The sequence below is a fragment of the Tachysurus vachellii genome, chromosome 9, assembly GCF_030014155.1.
Source record: "Tachysurus vachellii isolate PV-2020 chromosome 9, HZAU_Pvac_v1, whole genome shotgun sequence".
Taxonomy (NCBI): Eukaryota; Metazoa; Chordata; class Actinopteri; order Siluriformes; family Bagridae; genus Tachysurus; species Tachysurus vachellii.
The window spans coordinates 14,911,664-14,934,163 of NC_083468.1; the positions used below are offsets into that span (position 1 = coordinate 14,911,664).

The 22,500-nt window shown below is 45.3% G+C and overlaps 1 protein-coding gene across 2 annotated transcripts in view; it reads right to left on the reverse strand.

Annotated features, from left to right (window-relative positions):
* ranbp10 (RAN binding protein 10) overlaps positions 1-22,500 on the reverse strand; it is a 58,465-nt gene that overhangs the window by 23,884 nt on the left and 12,081 nt on the right. For both annotated transcript variants that reach the window (XM_060877858.1, XM_060877857.1), the window contains exons 2-7: positions 15,686-15,797; positions 14,135-14,187; positions 4,248-4,415; positions 4,068-4,090; positions 3,577-3,761; positions 268-380 (exon numbers count right to left, since the gene is read on the reverse strand). In XM_060877858.1, the coding sequence (XP_060733841.1) occupies positions 268-380; positions 3,577-3,761; positions 4,068-4,090; positions 4,248-4,415; positions 14,135-14,187; positions 15,686-15,797 (654 nt within the window). The remainder of the gene's footprint in view (positions 1-267; positions 381-3,576; positions 3,762-4,067; positions 4,091-4,247; positions 4,416-14,134; positions 14,188-15,685; positions 15,798-22,500) is intronic.

Here is a 22,500-nt window from a genome sequence, read left to right on the forward strand (position 1 = left end):
TGTAGAACTATGATGAATGCAAGAATGTGTGTATGAAAATCTATAAAGACTTTTTCAAGAGAGCATTAATACATAACATCAAGCACCAAGGTTCATTAAGCACAATATGTGCTAAACGATCTAAGATTCAAAAAAAAAAAAAAAAAACTGAAAAAAGTCACTCAGTGAGAATTCTCTGTGCTTGTATGGAGCACAAGAGGTTGTTGAACAGATGGTGAATGTGAGGAGGTTCTGGGTGTGTGTTTCTGTTCGCATGTGGATTCTTACTCTGTCTGTTTTTTATGGAGGCCTGGTCCTCCGGTATCATGGTCTCTGTGGCGTGGGCAAAAGCCATGGCAGTAGAGCAGTACCCATGATGCACCAGGTAGCTGGATACCATACTAAAAAAAACACATCACAGACAAAAGTTAAAGACAGCATGGCATCATGTTCACTGTTCTGTCAACATGATGAATGTTAGGGAAATAATGCATTGATGCTTTCTGTATTTGTTTAGTGTTTGTAACTGCTTGGTTAATGCAGACCAGGTTGAATTAATAATGAAAAAAACAAAAACAAAAGATGAATGAATGAAACGCAAATCCATCATATCTGACTAGTCACACTTGTATTCACAAGCAAAACATCTCACCTCTTTTCCACAGAAATAAAAAACCTCTCACTTGCATCAAATAACTTTAGTCCAACTCAGATGCCCAGTCACCTTATCCAAAACAAATCAAATGTAAAGTCACTGCCATTGATGAGGATGCCTCCACCTCCACTACCAAATCCAGTGTTTCTTGTTATTAATTCCTAAACCTGAAGTACCCTAAAAAAGTACTTTAAACACGAAGGTAGCTACTGAAGAAAATTGATTATTGACCTTACCGTGACACAATTTGGATAATTTCGTTGAAACAGTGTATCTGCTGGTTACACTGATAAATCCATATAAATCCTACACACTCAACCACTTGTTCTTGACAGATACTAACAAGACTATTTAAGACACACAGACACTCAGATGGATGGACAGAAGCATGGACTGACAGTGAAAATCATATCGTACGAATGAAAACGGGTCTTGACTCGTTGATCATTGATCATGAAGGTGTAAATAACATCCTTGTATGATAAGCAATCTAATTCTAAATAAATCTTACACATAAATAAATTCAGCCACTTATTTACAAAAACAAGAAAACAAAACAATTGTGCAAGTGTGCATAATATCTGTATAGATGCAGCAATCTGTTTCTTCTGTATAATGTATTCACATTCCACCATGCAGATTTTTAAGGCAGAATATTATGAGGAGAACAACAAACAAACACTGAACTCCTACTCATACTGCGGCTGTGACTACCATTCATAACCACACATGCTTTTCATAACATAAACCTTGGTCCCTCATTCTTGCTTCACAAACACAAATTTCACAAAATAAAATTCCAGCATAGAATTAATCAGCCAAGATCATATCAACTCAATACACAAAGTATGGTGAATATTTAGAAATTCACTGAGATTCAGATACAACTAAATGGGTTTAGACCAGCAGTCCTAATCACTGTACATAGTTTCCCAAGTATACTTTGTATGTATACATTGCTCTGCACAATGTGTCAGGTTCCTTCTAAGCCTTTTACACCACTTTACAACTCAACACTGATCAGACTGTTTGGATTACAGATTATTCTCAGTACAAAAGTGACATGTTACAAGCTATACACCTAATTATATACCGACAAAGTAAACAAGCAAGGAATAGGTTTAGAGACTATAAAATCTACGACATCACTGCCGATCCATTTTAATACCAGTGCAATTGCACTCTCATGGACACCTTACTATCACAGCCAAATCAGAGCCTTTCCTATAGTGTTGCCACAAAGTATGAAGTTCACAAATGCCTAAATATCTTATAATATCTTGGAGGAAGTAGTATTATGATTTCCTTTACTGGAACGAAGACATTGTTTGCCATGACTGGTGTAAAAGAACTCTCAACCCCACTGAACACCTTTGTGGATGAACTAAAACACTGACACATAAAATACTTTTTCACAATGTTATAAAGTTTCAATTTTTGATTAAAAATACTAATGACCTACTGTGTTTGACAGATATGAGCCAGTTTTCCATTGCATGCTCACTGCTGCACTTCTGAGACAGGTTTAATGCTGCCCCATGCTCAGGAAAGAAGCAGCTGACAGACAGTTAATGACAAGTTTGCAAGACTTGATAGTGATAGTTAAAAATACTCCACAACTGCCAAAATTTTGTTTTATAGCAAATAAATCTTCCTTCTATAATGTTTGTAACTCTCCCGATATTTGATATACATCTTACAGTAGCAACAGTTCTAATGGGATTATGGTATGAAATACACAGATCAGCCATAACAATAAAACCACAGAGAGGTGAAGTGAATAACATTTACTTCACCTCTATCTTGTTAAAATAGTGCCTGTCAAGGAGAGGGATACATCAGGCAGCAATTGAACAGTCATTTCTCAAAGCTGATGTGGTGAAAGCAGTAAAAAAATAATCAAACAAAGACCTGAGCAACTTTGACCAGGGTTAAACTGTGATGGTTACACAACTGGGTCTGAGAACGTTAAGGACCTGCTGCAAATGTCTTGTGGAGTTTATGCCTCACAGGGTCAGAGATGCCTTGGTGGCACACAGGGGGACCTACAGATTATTAGGCAAGTGGTTTAAATGTTATGGCTCATTAGTGTATAAACATCCATCAGAAATCTGTGTGTCTCGCTCGGTAGGTGGAGGATTTTAGACTAAGGTATTTTTGTGGTTTTTAAGAAGGCTGGGCTAAAGATTTGGTTAATAATATTATGTTAAAATCAAATGGCGGAAAAAAACCTCTCAAAATGAGCATGACAATATGTTGGTGACTGTATGCACCATACATGGTCACTGTACACTATGGTGGCTCTCAAATACCCATTAGTAGGTTACATAAACAAAAATAATTACTGTATAGATCTGTATAGCATGAATTAAGTTAAACTTAATTTAGTTTGAGGCAACATCATTATTAATATTATCCTGCCCCACTGAAATCTATGGCATGATTTGATGCTGCATTTAGCATTGATGGGTGGAGTGCAGGGGAACACATTGGGAATAAAAATAGGGGTTACATTAGACTTATAACGCAAATGTATATGGTGGATTTAGGGTCAAAGAGTGTAGCTCCATTAAAAAAGTGGGCAACAAATGGCTTTTTAAATATGGGAAAAACAGAATAACTACAGCTGTATTATTATAGCAACTGAGAGAAAACCACAAAATTATATATACACATGTACACTCAAAAGGACTGCTAGAGAGAGAGATGCAACACTAGACCCAAAGCAGGCTTAACACCATAGATATACATGCTGGACGAGGCTAAGCTGGAAAGTCAAAACCTGATCGTAGGGCTCATGATTGCACTCCAAGGATCTAAATTATATAGTAATTATAGAGTACACTGTATAGTAAAACAGGGGTTCATATAAACATGAACCATGAGACATTAGCACAGTAATAGCTGTATAAACTCTAATATTTATAAAACGGTGTTCTCACTTCTGCAGCACCGTCTGCCACTCTCCGAGTCTCTCTCCGATAGGGAAGCGAGCGATCATGCTGTGGATCTTTGCCCTCCACTCGCTCATGTAGTCCTCTATGTCGAAAACGAAAGGATGCTGGCCAAAGTTAGCATCTACAATCTCTCCAGGAGTCTGTAGACCTACTGTAGGGTACAGGTTGGGCTGGGAGGTGGAAAAGAAATCAATTTAAGAAACTAGAAAAGACACCAAAAAAGAGAAGTCATAGGAATGATATGTATTGTTTGTATCTTTGTAGGCACACAGTTTCACAGTTTCTAGTTACTCAGTCACTACACGTGAATTACTAACTACACTAATTGCTTTTTTAATCATACACTCCCAGCAGAACCAGCCAAGCACATTAAATTGTCCTTTAAATCTGAACAATAAAGCATTCCAAAGGTAATGTTAGTGAAAACTAGCTGTCTCGGCATGTGGGCTCGTAAGGTTCATCAATGTGTCACTTACTGGGAGGTCTGTGAAAGCCACACCTGGAGGAAAAAAAACACAAATGAACATGAACTCAGGCCAAACAAGCAAAAAAAATCTTTTTTTAGTTCAGCAGGTTCTGAGCTAATAGGCCATGACTGTATGCTTAATCAGCAGGTATATCCTCTGACAGAACAGGTAGCATTTTTGCACTCATACCCAAGCTGTGTCCATTCTTCGTGTAGAAGCACGTGTTGTTGATTAGGTTCACGCAGCAGCCAATCACATCTCCCGTCGTGAAGGTGGGCCCATATGGTTGGCCGGTTCCTGAGGAGCAAAAGGAGTGCCCATCATCTCCATGGTAACCGTAGGAGTGTTTGTCCCAGCCTGGGAGGAAAGATAAGTAACAACAATAATCAGATTTTAAAATGACAAACCTCGTGATCTTTTTCTATGTAAAAGAAAGAGAGCTAAAAAGAGCAGCTAAAAGGATAATTCACACCTTTTCAAGTGATTCAAAGATAAAGCATGAGACACCTAATCCAACCACAAGGGGCATCAGACGACAATTTAGATCCACACGGAGCTACCATGAGTGACTCAGCTCTGTGCAACACTTACTGTTCACCTCAGACACTGTGAATCCCAATGTGACTTGTTCATGCCAGGCTTAGGCATCACATATGGTGTTGTGTGAACAGTCTGGCTTCACTTAGCACTAACATTCTAGCAGTTCAAAAGCTTTGTTAAGAGGCAGATTGGACAGACAGATTGGACCAAAAAAATTGTGAAAGCAGAAATGAGAGCGATGGGTCATGTCTGAACTGTGAGGTATTAAATTAATCTGCCACTGACAGAAATATAAAGCCATGTACTTCATTCCCTCAGTGCTACTGGATCCAAAAATAACAAGCACCCCCATACAGACAGGCAAACAGACACAAATCAAATCTCAAAAGACACTATTTTAGAGACGGAAAAACTACTGAGGTAAAGCTTTATCTGACATATGAGCATTCATAGCTGGAACCAAGGCGCAGTTAAATGAGAAGCGGCAAACAATAGTAAATAGACTATACAGACGATAAGGGTACATGCACAAATACACTCACTGTCCTCTTTAAAACAAACACCTCACCTGCATGTTTATGCAGTCACCCAAACAGCCAATCATGTGGCAGCAGCACACTGCATAATATCATGCAGATACAGCTCAAGTGCTTCAGCTAATGTTCACATCATATATCAGAATGGGAAAAAATGTGGTCTCTGTAACTAACCGTGATACGGTTGCTGATGCCAGACAGGCTGGGCTCCTGGGATTTTCACAAACAAAAGTCTCTAGAGTTTACACAAAATGGCACAAAAAAAAAAAAAATAGAGCAAGCAACAGAGCTGTGGGTGGAATCACCTTGTTAATAAGCCAAATCAGAGGAAAATTTCCAGATTGGTTCGAACAACTAGAGTAAACTGAAATATTCACTCTTTACAACCAAGGTGAGAGGAAAAGCATCTCAGCTTACACAATACATCAAACCTTGAGTTGGATGAGACATGATTGGCCTCTGATTCTTGTTCTTGGTTGACAACAGTGGAAGCTGATGTGTTCTGCTGCTGTAGCTCATCCAACTGAAGGTTTCAGGTGTTAATCACTCTTCACAACTGTGTTGAGCAGAAAAGCAGTGCAGAATGTTTATTTGTGCTACTGTCGACTTCCCACTGGTTTAAAAGAGTCCGGTTGTTCTCTGATCTCTTGCAACAACAAGGTGTTTCAGCCTACAGACCCTCTGCACACAGGGGTGGTTTTATTTTGCACTATTTTGCACTTTTTTCGCACATGGGCGTTTTTTTTTTTTTTTTTGATTAAACAATAGTGTGAGAAAATCCCAGAAGATCCACAGTTTCTAAACTACTCAAACCAGCCCCAACTTATACCAACAACAATGTCATACTTAAAGTCAGAGATCATTTTTTTTTTAATGTTAAACATTAACTGAAGCTCATGACCTGTAGTTTATGTGCAGGTGTTCCTATTAAAGTGGACAGTGAGTATAGGTTATATGCACAAAATTGATCGGAGAAGGAACCACTGATACTGAACAAAGAAAAGAATTTTAAACCTGTTTGTAGATAAGACAGAGGGACAATCGAACCTTGGAGCTACGCTAGAATTCTACCTTGTGCCAACATTAAGCTAATAGACAAAAAGCTCAACCTTTACTCTTCCATCACAGTCCAAATATTCTGAAACAAAGAGGACCACCGGGTGCGAGTGCTGCATAATCACCCTCTCTCATTCAGTCGGTCAGCTCAGAACTAGGAGAAGCACTCCAGATCGTTCCATACGCCATGGAGAAACCAAGAGTAAGTGATCCCGGGAGCAATCATGTGACTGACCACAGCTGGGCATGAAAATACACAAACCCGTTTGCCCCAAACACCGCTTTTACTGTGTGGGTCACATTCCTCCACCCTTTACAAACACATTTTCCCAAAATCCTTTTTACATCACTACATGCACATGACAAAAAATCCTCAGCATGTTCACAAACTCATGCTAAACAGAATTTTTGTCTCAGATGAAATATTAAAATAATAAACATAGCAAATAAAAATTCAAAGAAGAAATGTACATTAACTGCATTTGGCAGACGCTCTTATCCAGAGCAACATACATGTTTATCTCATTTTATACAACCGAGTCATTGGGGGTTTAAGGGTGGACCTTAACCTTAAGGGTTCGAGCTCACAACCTTCCAATCTGTTGTCCAACTCCTTAAGCACTGAGCTACCACATGCCCAACATAATGATTCCATCAGTGAATATTCAATCAAGTTAACAAGACAATTTAACAAATTAGCTTTTGACACTATATCAATATATTAAAACAATCGTATCAAACACTTCTAATGAAATGATCCTCCATAAGTGACTACATAATAAGCCTAATGAACACAGTTCAGTAGAGGTCAACATCCTATACTACCCAAAATTCATGGCAAAACCACGAGCGATGCTTAATTACGTCCACATATCCTTTTTGACTAACGGTGGAGCTAGCAAAAATCTATTTCAATTATTTAGGCTTTTTGTAAACATTTGAACCCCTCTGGTGTGATTAGTAAAGTGCCAAAAATGTTTATCAAAAATAAATACATAAATAAAAAGATGAGAAAAACAATGATTTCCATTTCAAGAAGATAGATAGATAGATAGATAGATAGATAGATAGATAGATAGATAGATAGATAGATAGATAGATAGATAAATGGATCGATAGAGAGATAGACAGATAGAGTATTAATCCTCACTGGGGAAATTAGTTAAATTAATATGAACGCTAACTAGGCTGCGCTAATTGGATGTTTTGAGAGCAAGGGATTAAACATGTAAATCTACTGAATTGTTTAATTACACTCAATCCAATTAAGTTATTCCCAACATCCCCAACACAGCAACACTACAAGAACTCCACAAGACTGGCACACAAATATCCAAACAAGAAAGAAATGGCACAGGATCCTTTCATCTGTAGCTTCCATATCATTCGAAAACTCATGTTTGTGCCTGACAACCAAATACAGTGAGGAACAAAAGGCTGATCGAATATTTCCTCCTGGCTCACACGCCTGTCTACTGAGGCCTTGCTTGGGAATTCGAGGAAATGAGCTTTCATGCGTTCTGTTAAAGAGCTGTGTTACAATGTGTTTTGGATTGCAGAGCGTTTAAGGTGAGGTTCAGGGTCATTCTGCGTACAGCACATGTTCAGGCATGTTTAAAGCAGTGTGAACACTGAGACAGGACACACACACAGAGATGGTCAGAGAAACCAGAGCAATGGCACGGAAAGGGTGGGGAGGAGAGTCATGCCAAACCACAAACAAATTAAACGATAGAAATCAGAGTAGGTTCGTCTGAAACCAAACAAGGCACATTTTAAAGGACGTGACTTTACTTTCAGCATCCTGGACCTGCAGAGATGTTTTGATTTCATTCAAATCCTTAGCATACAATCCCTTTTAAATGGCTACTACAAGTAGTAAATAGTTATTACTAAACCCCACAAAATTCTTAGAACAACTAGATACCATTTAAATCCTAAATGTTTTACACCAGCAAAATGTCAATTATTTCACTGAGAAAAAGCCAGAGGCGTGTAAACTTTTAAACAGGATAATTGATATTTTAATTGATAATTGATATTTTATATTATTATATTGAATTATTTTATAGTTTAAAAAATATTACAATTTACAGTCGTGCTCCTGTTTAAAAGTTTACACCCCTCTGACTTTTCATGTTCCTGCTTTTTTTGTCTTCTTGTTAATATGTACACAACTTCTGCAAAAATGTCTTATTCAGGGGAGCATTAGCAATAAACTAACTAACTAACAGAAGTTAGGACTAACTAACAATTTTTATGATCCTTTTATAATTCCTTCACAGCCGCACGCACAGACGTGCGTACAGACACACGTACAGACACAGACAAGAGGCAAGCAGGCACACACAGACCAGGCACACACAGACCAGGCACACACAGACCAGGCACACACAGACCAGACACACAGGCACACACAGACCAGACACACAGGCACACACAGACCAGGCACACACAGACCAGACACACACAGACCAGGCACACACAGACCAGGCACACACAGACCAGGCACACACAGGCCAGGCACACACAGGCCAGGCACACACAGACCAGACACACACAGACCAGGCACACACAGGCCAGGCACACACAGACCAGGCACACACAGACCAGGCACACACAGACCAGGCGCACACAGACCAGGCACACACAGACCAGGCACACACAGACCAGGCACACACAGACCAGGCACACACAGACCAGGCACACACAAGCACACACAGGCACACACAGACCAGGCACACAGGCATACACAGACCAGGCACACACAGGCACACACAGACCAGACACACAGGCACACACAGACAAGACACACAGGCACACACAGACAAGACACACAGGCACACACAGACAAGACACACAGGCACACACAGACAAGACACACAGGCACACACAGACCAGACACACAGGCACACACAGACCAGACACACAGGCACACACAGACAAGACACACAGGCACACACAGGCCAGACACAGGCCAGACATACAGGCCAGACACAGGCCAGACACAGGCCAGACACAGGCCAGACACAGGCCAGACACAGGCCAGACACACAGGCACACACAGACCAGACACACAGGCACACACAGACCAGACACACAGGCACACACAGACCAGACACACAGGCACACACAGACCAGGCACACACAGACCAGGCACACACAGACCAGGCACACACAGACCAGGCACACACAGACCAGGCACACACAGACCAGGCACACACAGACCAGGCACACACAGACCAGGCACACACAGACCAGGCACACACAGACCAGGCACACACAGACCAGACACACACAGACCAGACACACACAGACCAGACACACACAGACCAGACACACACAGACCAGACACACACAGACCAGACACACACAGACCAGACACACACAGACCAGACACACACAGACCAGACACACACAGACCAGGCACACACAGACCAGGCACACACAGACCAGGCGCACACAGACCAGGCGCACACAGACCAGGCGCACACAGACCAGGCGCACACAGACCAGGCGCACACAGACCAGGCGCACACAGACCAGGCGCACACAAGCACACACAGGCACACACAGACCAGACACACAGGCACACACAGACCAGGCACACACAGACCAGGCACACACAGACCAGGCACACACAGACCAGGCACACACAGACCAGGCACACACAGACCAGGCACACACAGACCAGGCACACACAGACCAGGCACACACAGACCAGGCACACACAGACCAGGCACACACAGACCAGGCACACACAAGCACACACAGACCAGGCACACACAGACCAGGCACACACAGACCAGGCACACACAGACCAGGCACACACAGACCAGGCACACACAGACCAGGCACACACAGACCAGGCACACACAGACCAGGCACACACAGACCAGGCACACACAGGCCAGGCACACACAGGCCAGGCACACACAGGCCAGGCACACACAGGCCAGGCACACACAGGCCAGGCACACACAGGCCAGGCACACACAGGCCAGGCACACACAGGCCAGGCACACACAGGCCAGGCACACACAGACCAGGCACACACAGACCAGGCACACACAGACCAGGCACACACAGACCAGGCACACACAGACCAGGCACACACAGACCAGGCACACACAGACCAGGCACACACAGACCAGGCACACACAGACCAGGCACACACAGACCAGGCACACACAGACCAGGCACACACAGACCAGGCACACACAGACCAGACACACACAGACCAGGCACACACAGACCAGGCACACACAGACCAGGCACACACAGACCAGGCACACACAGACCAGGCACACACAGACCAGGCACACACAGACCAGGCACACACAGACCAGGCACACACAGACCAGGCACACACAGACCAGGCACACACAGACCAGGCACACACAGACCAGGCACACACAGACCAGGCACACACAGACCAGGCACACACAGACCAGGCACACACAGACCAGGCACACACAGACCAGGCACACACAGACCAGACACACACAGACCAGACACACACAGACCAGGCACACACAGACCAGGCACACACAGACCAGGCACACACAGACCAGGCACACACAGACCAGGCACACACAGACCAGGCACACACAGACCAGGCACACACAGACCAGGCACACACAGACCAGGCACACACAGACCAGACACACACAAACCAGGCACACACAAACCAGGCACACACAAACCAGGCACACACAAACCAGGCACACACAAACCAGGCACACACAAGCACACACAGACAAGACACACAGGCACACACAGACAAGACACACAGGCACACACAGGCCAGACACAGGCCAGGCACACAGGCACACACAGACCAGACATACAGGCACACACAGGCCAGACACACAGGCACACACAGGCCAGGCACACAGGCACACACAGACCAGACACACAGGCACACACAGACCAGACACACACAGACCAGGCACACACAGGCCAGGCACACAGGCACACACAGGCCAGGCACACAGGCACACACAGACCAGACACACAGGCACACACAGACCAGACACACAGGCACACACAGACCAGACACACAGGCACACACAGACCAGGCACACACAGACCAGGCACACACAGACCAGGCACACACAGACCAGGCACACACAGACCAGGCACACACAGACCAGGCACACACAGACCAGGCACACACAGACCAGGCACACACAGACCAGGCACACACAGACCAGGCACACACAGACCAGGCACACACAGACCAGGCACACACAGACCAGGCACACACAGACCAGGCACACACAGACCAGGCACACACAGACCAGGCACACACAGACCAGGCACACACAGACCAGGCACACACAGACCAGGCACACACAGACCAGGCACACACAGACCAGGCACACACAGACCAGGCACACACAGACCAGTCACACACAGACCAGTCACACACAGACCAGGCACACACAGACCAGGCACACACAGACCAGGCACACACAGACCAGGCACACACAGACCAGGCACACACAGACCAGGCACACACAGACCAGGCACACACAGACCAGGCACACACAGACCAGGCACACACAGACCAGGCACACACAGACCAGGCACACACAGACCAGGCACACACAGACCAGGCACACACAGACCAGGCACACACAGACCAGGCACACACAGACCAGGCACACACAGACCAGGCACACACAGACCAGGCACACACAGACCAGGCACACACAGACCAGGCACACACAGACCAGGCACACACAGACCAGGCACACACAGACCAGGCACACACAGACCAGGCACACACAGACCAGGCACACACAGACCAGACACACACAGACCAGACACACACAGACCAGGCACACACAGACCAGGCACACACAGGCACACACAGACCAGGCACACACAGGCCAGGCGCACACAGGCCAGGCACACACAGACCAGACACACACAGACCAGACACACACAGACCAGACACACACAGACCAGGCACACACAGACCAGACACACACAGACCAGACACACACAGACCAGACACACACAGACCAGACACACACAGACCAGACACACACAGACCAGACACACACAGACCAGACACACACAGACCAGACACACACAAACCAGGCACACACAAACCAGGCACACACAAACCAGGCACACACAGGCACACACAGACAAGACACACAGGCACACACAGACAAGACACACAGGCACACACAGGCCAGACACAGGCCAGGCACACAGGCACACACAGACCAGACATACAGGCACACACAGGCCAGACACACAGGCACACACAGGCCAGACACACAGGCACACACAGACCAGACACACAGGCACACACAGACCAGACACACAGGCACACACAGACCAGACACACAGGCACACACAGACCAGACACACAGAAGCACACACAGGCACACACAGACCAGACACACAGGCACACACAGACCAGACACACACAGACCAGGCACACACAGACCAGGCACACACAGACCAGGCACACACAGACCAGGCACACACAGACCAGGCACACACAGACCAGGCACACACAGACCAGGCACACACAGACCAGGCACACACAGACCAGGCACACACAGACCAGGCACACACAGACCAGGCACACACAGACCAGGCACACACAGACCAGGCACACACAGACCAGGCACACACAAGCACACACAGACAAGACACACAGGCACACACAGCACAGGCACACACAGGCCAGCACACAGACCAGGCACACACAGACCAGGCACACACAGGCCAGGCACACACAGGCCAGGCACACACAGGCCAGGCACACACAGACCAGGCACACACAGACCAGGCACACACAGACCAGGCACACACAGACCAGGCACACACAGACCAGGCACACACAGACCAGGCACACACAGACCAGGCACACACAGACCAGGCACACACAGACCAGGCACACAGGCACACACAGACCAGGCACACACAGACCAGGCACACAGGCACACACAGACCAGACACACAGGCACACACAGACCAGACACACAGGCACACACAGACCAGACACACAGGCACACACAGACTAGGCACACACAAGCACACACAGACCAGGCACACACAGACCAGGCACACACAGACCAGGCACACACAGACCAGGCACACACAGACCAGGCACACACAGACCAGGCACACACAGACCAGGCACACACAGACCAGGCACACACAGACCAGGCACACACAGACCAGGCACACACAGACCAGGCACACACAGACCAGGCACACACAGACCAGGCACACACAGACCAGGCACACACAGACCAGGCACACACAGACCAGGCACACACAGACCAGGCACACACAGACCAGGCACACACAGACCAGGCACACACAGACCAGGCACACACAGACCAGGCACACACAGACCAGGCACACACAGACCAGGCACACACAGACCAGGCACACACAGACCAGGCACACACAGACCAGGCACACACAGACCAGGCACACACAGACCAGGCACACACAGACCAGGCACACACAGACCAGGCACACAGGCACACACAGACCAGGCACACACAGACCAGACACACACAAGCACACACACACACAAGCACACACAGGCACACACAGACCAGACACACAGGCACACACAGACCAGACACACAGGCACACACAGACCAGACACACAGGCACACACAGACCAGACACACAGGCACACACAGACCAGACACACAGGCACACACAGACCAGACACACAGGCACACACAGACCAGACACACACAGACCAGACACACAGGCACACACAGACCAGACACAGACCAGACACACAGACCAGACACACACAGGCACACACAGACCAGACACACACAGACAGGCACACACAGGCACACACAGACCAGACACACACAGGCACACACAGACCAGACACACACAAACCAGACACACACAGGCACACACTCCCTTCCCCCACTAACTCACCCGGCAGTCTGTTCATGTTGACCCCCTGGGCAGACAGTCCAATGCCCATGTACCTGTAATCAAGAGACAGAAGAACAAAGGTTGAAACCAGGACCTCTGTATAATATCCAACAACAACATCTAAACCAACTGCTTGCAGCAGTGAAACTACTCTTATTCATTCTACAGATCATATTAACTATGGTGTAAAAAAAACAAAAAGTATCATGGTGCTATAAGACATTTCTCTAGTAACATTTATGTTATGAAGAACAAGCTTAGCCACAAAGCTTTTCCATGCTGATTCACTGCAGGATGAACAAATCACCGTGAGAGCACAGCGTTCAAAAACACATCTAGAGCTACGACACTCGCAGCTAAACAAATGCTGCATTCAAATGGACTCTACTCAGACTTTCTACTGAGAAATTCACTTGCTGAACAAAGCACCACTTCTTAAACTTTCAATGAGTTACAATGCATGTATAACGATTTGTTTTAGATCAATCAACATACAGACAAAAATCTATAAAATCAACTATAGAGTTTACTGATTTGAGGAGATAAATGTGCATCACTCAGCACAGTAAGCTGGTTAGCATGGGGACAATAAAAGACAAGCATGGAGGCATCTGTGGGTTTTTTCCTTTCCCCAACCATTTCAATGCACAGCAGTCAAATGTGACGTAATTCTGGCCTCCAACTTCCCATTTCCCACTTTTAAGGGAAAAAAATGCTCCTGACCGCATACTCCAGACTTATTCTTTACACTCTAAAGCACAGCTAGATTCACTTTATTTGTATAGCACTTATAACAATGGACTCAAAGGAGCTTTACAGAAGTATAGAAACAGAATAAAATTTTTAAAATGTAAAATGAAGTTACTATATATCCCTAACATTTATCCCTAATGAGCAAGCCGGAGGCGTCGGTGGCAAGGAAAAGCTTCCTGAGATGATGAGGAAGAAACCTTGAGAGGAACCAGATACAGAAGTAAACCCGTCATGATTGGGGTGACACTGGACAGGAAATAATGTAAATGTGAAAATGCTAAATTTACTAAAAGGTCTGAAGGATTACAGAAAGGTATTGAATCGAGACCCCAGCATATTCAATTACACTGAAATCTGCGTATGCTACCTTTTTTGCCTGTATTGTCAAACCCTAAATCATATGCTGTGTATTTTTCACTTAATATCGTCATATTTATAGTCATTAATTCAAATAAATCTTTTCCCACTTTTCTGCAGTGGCACATGGAATAAGACAACTGCACTGCTTCTTTTCTCAGATCCCACAGGCACAATTATGCTGTGATGCAACCAATTCCCTATTTGAGACCGTTAAAAAGCCCTGAAAACCTGAAAACACCACCTCGACTTGAAATTCCACTTCTCAAGTCAAACATCGTGAGGTGGGAAGTGACGTTATTACGTCTTGCTACGCATCACTCCCAAGACTCCCTGAATGTGGCATTAGTTTGCAGAGAGTTCTACTGTTCTACTGCGCAGTTTTACTGTTTACTTTCCTGCATTACGCCACTCAGTAATTCCAGCCTTTATAACACTTACCCATCTCTCCCTTTGCTGACGATCTTCACCTCGAAGTAGTAGATGCCACATGCAGCGGGGATTGGGTGGGTAGCTCGCACGGATGCCGCGTCTTTGTGGTTTTTGCCGTGACCTGGAAAAGGAGGACATAAGTAGAAAACAATGAGTCAGTGATTCAGTGTTTTTCCTCCACAGAGAATTCAAAGGCAGCTGCCTTTCTTAAATTACATGCTGTCATGACAAAACACAATGTTCCTAACAGTGGACAGTTCTGATGTTCTGTTCAGTAGAAATCTGTAATTTAACTGTAATACCTCCATCACTCCACTGAGATGCTGCTTCATTTGTGCATGAAATTCTTGTTTTCTTTTGGACCAGTGTTTTCATTTTAAAGCATGTTAATCCTTGCGATCACACACTTCTGAAGCGAGAGCCGATATGAGACACAGAGTGAATGCTGATCTGACATCAGCTCTCCCAGGCCATCATATTATATTCAGAATCAAGTTGGCAAAAAAATGTACCTTGATTAGCATTCTTAAAGTTGAATACGCAGCCTATTTATTGAAACCACTCGAGACCAAACCTAGAACCTGGGCCTGAAAATAGGCCCATCATTTTGCGAGCAGACAAAGGTCACACACACCCACACACCCCCACACCCCCACAAGCTCAATCTCACACACACACACACGTACACTGGCAAAAATGTGACCGTAAGAGAAGCCCAAGGCATAAATAGTTTATTTATAATGATCAACACATGAGCCTGTAGAACTATTTAAAGCATTAAAGGTTACAATCAATACAAATGTACACAGAGCCAGACCAGCCTGCATGTGGTGCAAACCCATCGCAGGGCACAATCACACAAAGACTCATATTACCCATTACTCATATATGATATATTCAGGAGAAAACCAGAATATCCAGAGGAAACCCCCAAAATACAATAAGAACATGAGAAAGAATCCAGTGAACCCTCAATTCTGGAGGCGTGAGAGAAACACGCTAACCACTGAGTCACCATGACCCGGACAATCCGTTCAGTTCTACAACTCATGCAGTGAATCACAGGCATTAGTACAAGTCTGAGCTCTAGGCTTCAAGACTGCAAAACTTCATGTTATTCATTCACAGATATGCTCTGTGTAGCAATAATAACTGAATATATATGAAGACGTGATGGTTCAGTGGTTAAGGCTTTGGGTTACTGATCAGAAGGTCGGGGGTTCAAGCCCACAAGCTGCTGAGACATCAGCATTGGGTCCTGTAGCAAGGCCCTTAACCTCACCTGCTCCAGGGGTGCCGTACTATGGCTGACCCTGCGCTCTGATCCCAGGCTCATAATAACCTGGGATATGCAAAAAACTTAAAGCATTTCACTGCATGTCTGAATGTGACAAACAAAATTTGAAATTGATTTTGAAATTTTGAATTTGAATAAGGAGTTGATTTTAAGCTGCATTTAAACAAGTGGCCAGTCGCCAGTAGGCGTTCCTACTACTTATTGCCACAGTAATAATGTTTATCGGTGGGGTCGGAGCTAGCAATCAGATTTCTTGATACAGGAGCGACAGAGTTTGTATCAAAAATTCAGCTGTAAGCACACACACACACACACACACACACACACACACACACACACACACACACACACACACACACACACACACACACACACACACACACACACATACATCATACGAGATGAAGGAGAAGCAATGTACACTCTACTGTCTTCACTTCCTTCAGTAATCGCTGCACGATTTCTCTCCAAATCTGTATAAAGTTTCTCAAATTTGTTAGGATGCTGGACACTCCCACATCCCATCGGTTCATGTCCACGTCCTTTTTTGTCATGACTTGAGCCGGTTGTGACAATATGGTGTACATATATATGGTGGACTATATTTATAAAAAACAAATTTTAAATGCTGCTGAAAGTCTAAGTGGATAACACAAATATTTAATAAAGCATTATGTTTTCTGTGTTGTATTGTATTAATCACCTGCACATATATCAGTAGCAGTATCTTATCAAGACACCACTGAGCTGTTCGTCCCAGAGCTTTTCGTCCGCTCGATGCACTGAGCATGATTACGAATCTCAACATATCTGTCCTTTTCAGACAAACTGCAACTGCGTGGTTGTGTCAACAATTCAATAGAGTTCAGAAGTGCTAGTAAAACAACCCTATTGGCCCCATTAGGTCGTGTTGTTTTTCTTCGATTTGTTAAACAACATATGATGCATCAGACTCAGCTCAGATCAGGCTTTTCAAGGCACACAGTTTCACCAGTAGGTGTAAGGGTAGGTTGCCTCATTATGGCAAGCGGTAATAGAAACACCTACTGGTAACCAGTGACTTGCAGCGATGTGTGAATGTATTGTTAGTAGAACACCCTTAGTATTAAGCAAACTGTCCGTCATGTATTGATTAGCTCATCTGCTGGTTTTATTTTGGGCAAAAATAGCAACAATATAATATGTTCTATTTGTCTATTTGCAAATCAGACATGCTAACCACAAAGCCTCCATGACCCCATCAATAATCCAAAACAGCTAATTCAGTAATCCATGTATGCAGAACGGAAGTGTGTCATTTCAGCTATTTATTTTCCTCAAACAAGGTTAGCAGCAGCAGCAATGGCAACTCTACTCAGACTGCTGGGCAGTACAGTACATGCCAGTAAGAAGGTTGTTTTCTGCTCAAAAGAAATAATTTCACTGAATAATTTCCATCTTTTGGCTTCAATTTCAGAAACTAGAGTTGGAGGTGATGTTGCTTGTGCAGCACAATATTTTACACATGCTAATATATTCCGCTTCTTTTTTCTATGTGCAATAATAAACTGAAACGTCATAATACATTAAGTAATACTGATGAATTTAAAAGATGTGGAAAGTGAAATCAAATAGTCAGACGACCCGATGCGTGTTGGCAGTCAGTGAAAAACACACCACTACAAAAGCAGTACAATAGTGTGGAATGATTTCTAGATCCAGGTTCTCCATCTGAAAACGTTCTCTAAACCGCAGACAATATCCAGAAACCACGGGTCATATTAAGACAATGATAAACCAGCACATTTAAAAGCATAGCGTAATGAAGGTCTATAGGTTTACTATCCAGCGTACAGCTACCTATATCCCAAAAGCTTACAATGATGTGTCAGAGACAGAGATTGATTTAGGATCCGGACGTTACGGAGAACACGTGCCATGATGCCTCTGATTGTATAAATATGCGATTTGGGACACAACGGTTTTAGTTTTAAGCACCGGTCCACTCCACCTTGGTGTATATAATGTGGTCACAATAAAACTTCCAACAAAGAAGTGCACTTCTTGTACCTGGAGGATGAACTTATTCAACTGATATATGAAGTGTAGAATGTTGAACGCTTCGTGCAGTCAACGCTTGCAGCTTTGCTTATGTATGTAGTAGAAAAGGGACGGGGCTACCAAGAAAAGAAAATATAATGCACACATATTGGGTCTGAATCAAATGTTTTTTTTGACTTGTGCCTAGTCCTCAGTATGTAGGTCTGTAATCATCTAGACTACATATGAAGTTTCATCTGAGAAGGTTTGTAATGTCCAGAAGAATTTGGACTTTGCACAACTGGAAGTGACGCAGTTACCAATAAGGAACTGTGTTAACGCCATGCTCACGCTCATGCTGCACTACTCCGGTCTATTATTATGCCGAGCTATTATATTACGCCTAATAAACGGAGTGAATATTCATCCTTTCTGAATACTGTAGCAATATTAATCACCAGTATTTTTAGCTTCCTCATTCCTCTGAGCCACAGCAGGCCTCCCTCCCTTGTGTCCATACAAACATCCATAATAAAACATTGCAGCACTCAAGTCTATTTATAGCTCACTTCCACGAGCTGAGAACTGCCTGATGACCCTGTATGTGCTAATCCCCCCCCCCCCCACACACACACACACACACGCGCATGCACGCACGCTCAAAAACGCACACACATGCACTCAGTACTGCGCCCAGCCACTCATATATTCTGTTCTATATATACACCAGCAACAAAAACACATGGCATCTAACAGCAGAGACGACCCTGATCAATTTTCTGTTCTGTCATGTGTCTATCCTACCTGTTCTCTTTTGTGCATGAGCTGCTGTATAGTTTAACGTACTTAAGTACCCGTACGCACTCTCGTACTTAAGTACCCGTACGCACTCTCGTACTTAAGTACCCGTACGCACTCTCGTACTTAAGTACCCGTACGCACTCTCGTACTTAAGTACCCGTACGCACTCTCGTACTTAAGTACCCGTACGCACTCTCGTACTTAAGTACCCGTACGCACTCTCGTACTTAAGTACCCGTACGCACTCTCGTACTTAAGTACCCGTACGCACTCTCGTACTTAAGTACCCGTACGCACTCTCGTACTTAAGTACCCGTACGCACTCTCGTACTTAAGTACCCGTACGCACTCTCGTACTTAAGTACCCGTACGCACTCTCGTACTTAAGTACCCGTACGCACTCTCGTACTTAAGTACCCGTACGCACTCTCGTACTTAAGTACCCGTACGCACTCTCGTACTTAAGTACCCGTACGCACTCTCGTACTTAAGTACCCGTACGCACTCTCGTACTTAAGTACCCGTACGCACTCTCGTACTTAAGTACCCGTACGCACCCGTACATACCTACGCGCGCACGCACTCTGGTACATGCATACAAACACACTCATACACACATACACACGCACACTCGTACACACATACACACGCACACTCGAACACACATACACACGCACACTCGAACACACGCACACTCGTACACACATACACACGCACACTCGTACACACATACACACGCACACTCGAACACACATACACACGCACACTCGAACACACATACACACGCACACTCGAACACACATACACACGCACACTCGTACACACATACACACGCACACTCGTACACACATACACACGCACACTCGTACACACATACACACGCACACTCGTACACACATACACACGCACACTCGTACACACATACACACGCACACTCGTACACACATACACACGCACACTCGTACACACATACACACGCACACTCGTACACACATACACACGCACACTCGTACACACATACACACGCACACTCGTACACACATACACACGCACACTCGTACACACATACACACGCACACTCGTACACACATACACACGCACACTCGTACACACATACACACGCACACTCGTACACACATACACACGCACACTCGTACACACATACACACGCACACTCGAACACACATACACACGCACACTCGTACACACATACACACGCACACTCGTACACACGCACACTCGTACACACATACACACGCACACTCATACACACACATACGCGCCCGCACTCTCGTAAAACGTACACGCACACGCACTCTCGCACATACATGCACACACAATCTTGTACATAGGTATGTACGCGCGCGCGCACTATCGTGCATACGTGCCTACGCGCGCACGCACTCTCGTACATACGTACCTACGCACGCAAACACTCATACACACATACTCACATTCGTACACACGTGTGCGTGTGTATGTGTGCGTGTGTGTGTGTACGAGTGTGCGTGTGTGTATGTATGTGTGTACGAGATTGTATGAGTGTATTGTGAGATGAGTGTACGTGAGTGTGCGTGTGTATGTGTGTACGATTGTGCGTGTGTATGTGTGTACGAGTGTGTGTGTATGTATGTGTGTACGAGATTGTATGTGTGTACAAGAGTGCGTGCGCGCATAGGTACGTACGTACGAGAGTGAGTGCACGTGTACGTTTCTGTGAGTGCGTGTGTGTACGATTGTGCTTGTGTGTGTGTACGATTGTGTGTGTGTGTGTGTGTGCGTGCGTATGTACGTAGGTACGTATGTACCAGAGCGCGCGTAGGTACGTATGTACCAGAGGGCGCGTAGGTACGTATGTACCAGAGTGGTACACTGGTACATACGTACTCTGGTACATACGTACCTACGGGCGCTCTGGTACATACGTACACACACACAAGCACAGAAACGTACACGTGCACTCACTCTCGTACGTACGTACCTACGCGCGCACGCACTCTCATACACACATACAATCTCGTACACACATACATACACACGCACACTCACGTACACTCATCTCAAAATACACTCATACAATCTCGTACACACATACATACACACACGCACACTCATACACACACACACACACTCGTACACACATACACACGCACACTCGTACACACATACACACGCACACTCGTACACACATACACAAGCACACTCGTACACACATACACACGCACACTCGTACACACATACACACGCACACTCGTACACACATACACACGCACACTCGTACACACACACGCACACACATACACACACACCCGCGCTCTCGCACATCCGTACACGCGCACGCACTCTCGCACATTTGTACGCGTGCACGCACTCTCGTACGTACGCGCCCACGCACTGTCGTACACTCGTACATACCTACACACACACACTCGTACATACCTACACACACACACACTCGTACATACCTACACACACACACTCGTACATACCTACACACACACACTCGTACATACCTACACACACACACTCGTACATACCTACACACACACTCACACTCGTACATACCTACACACACACTCACACTCGTACATACCTACACACACACTCACACTCGTACATACCTACACACACACTCACACTCGTACATACCTACACACACACTCACACTCGTACATACCTACACACACACTCACACTCGTACATACCT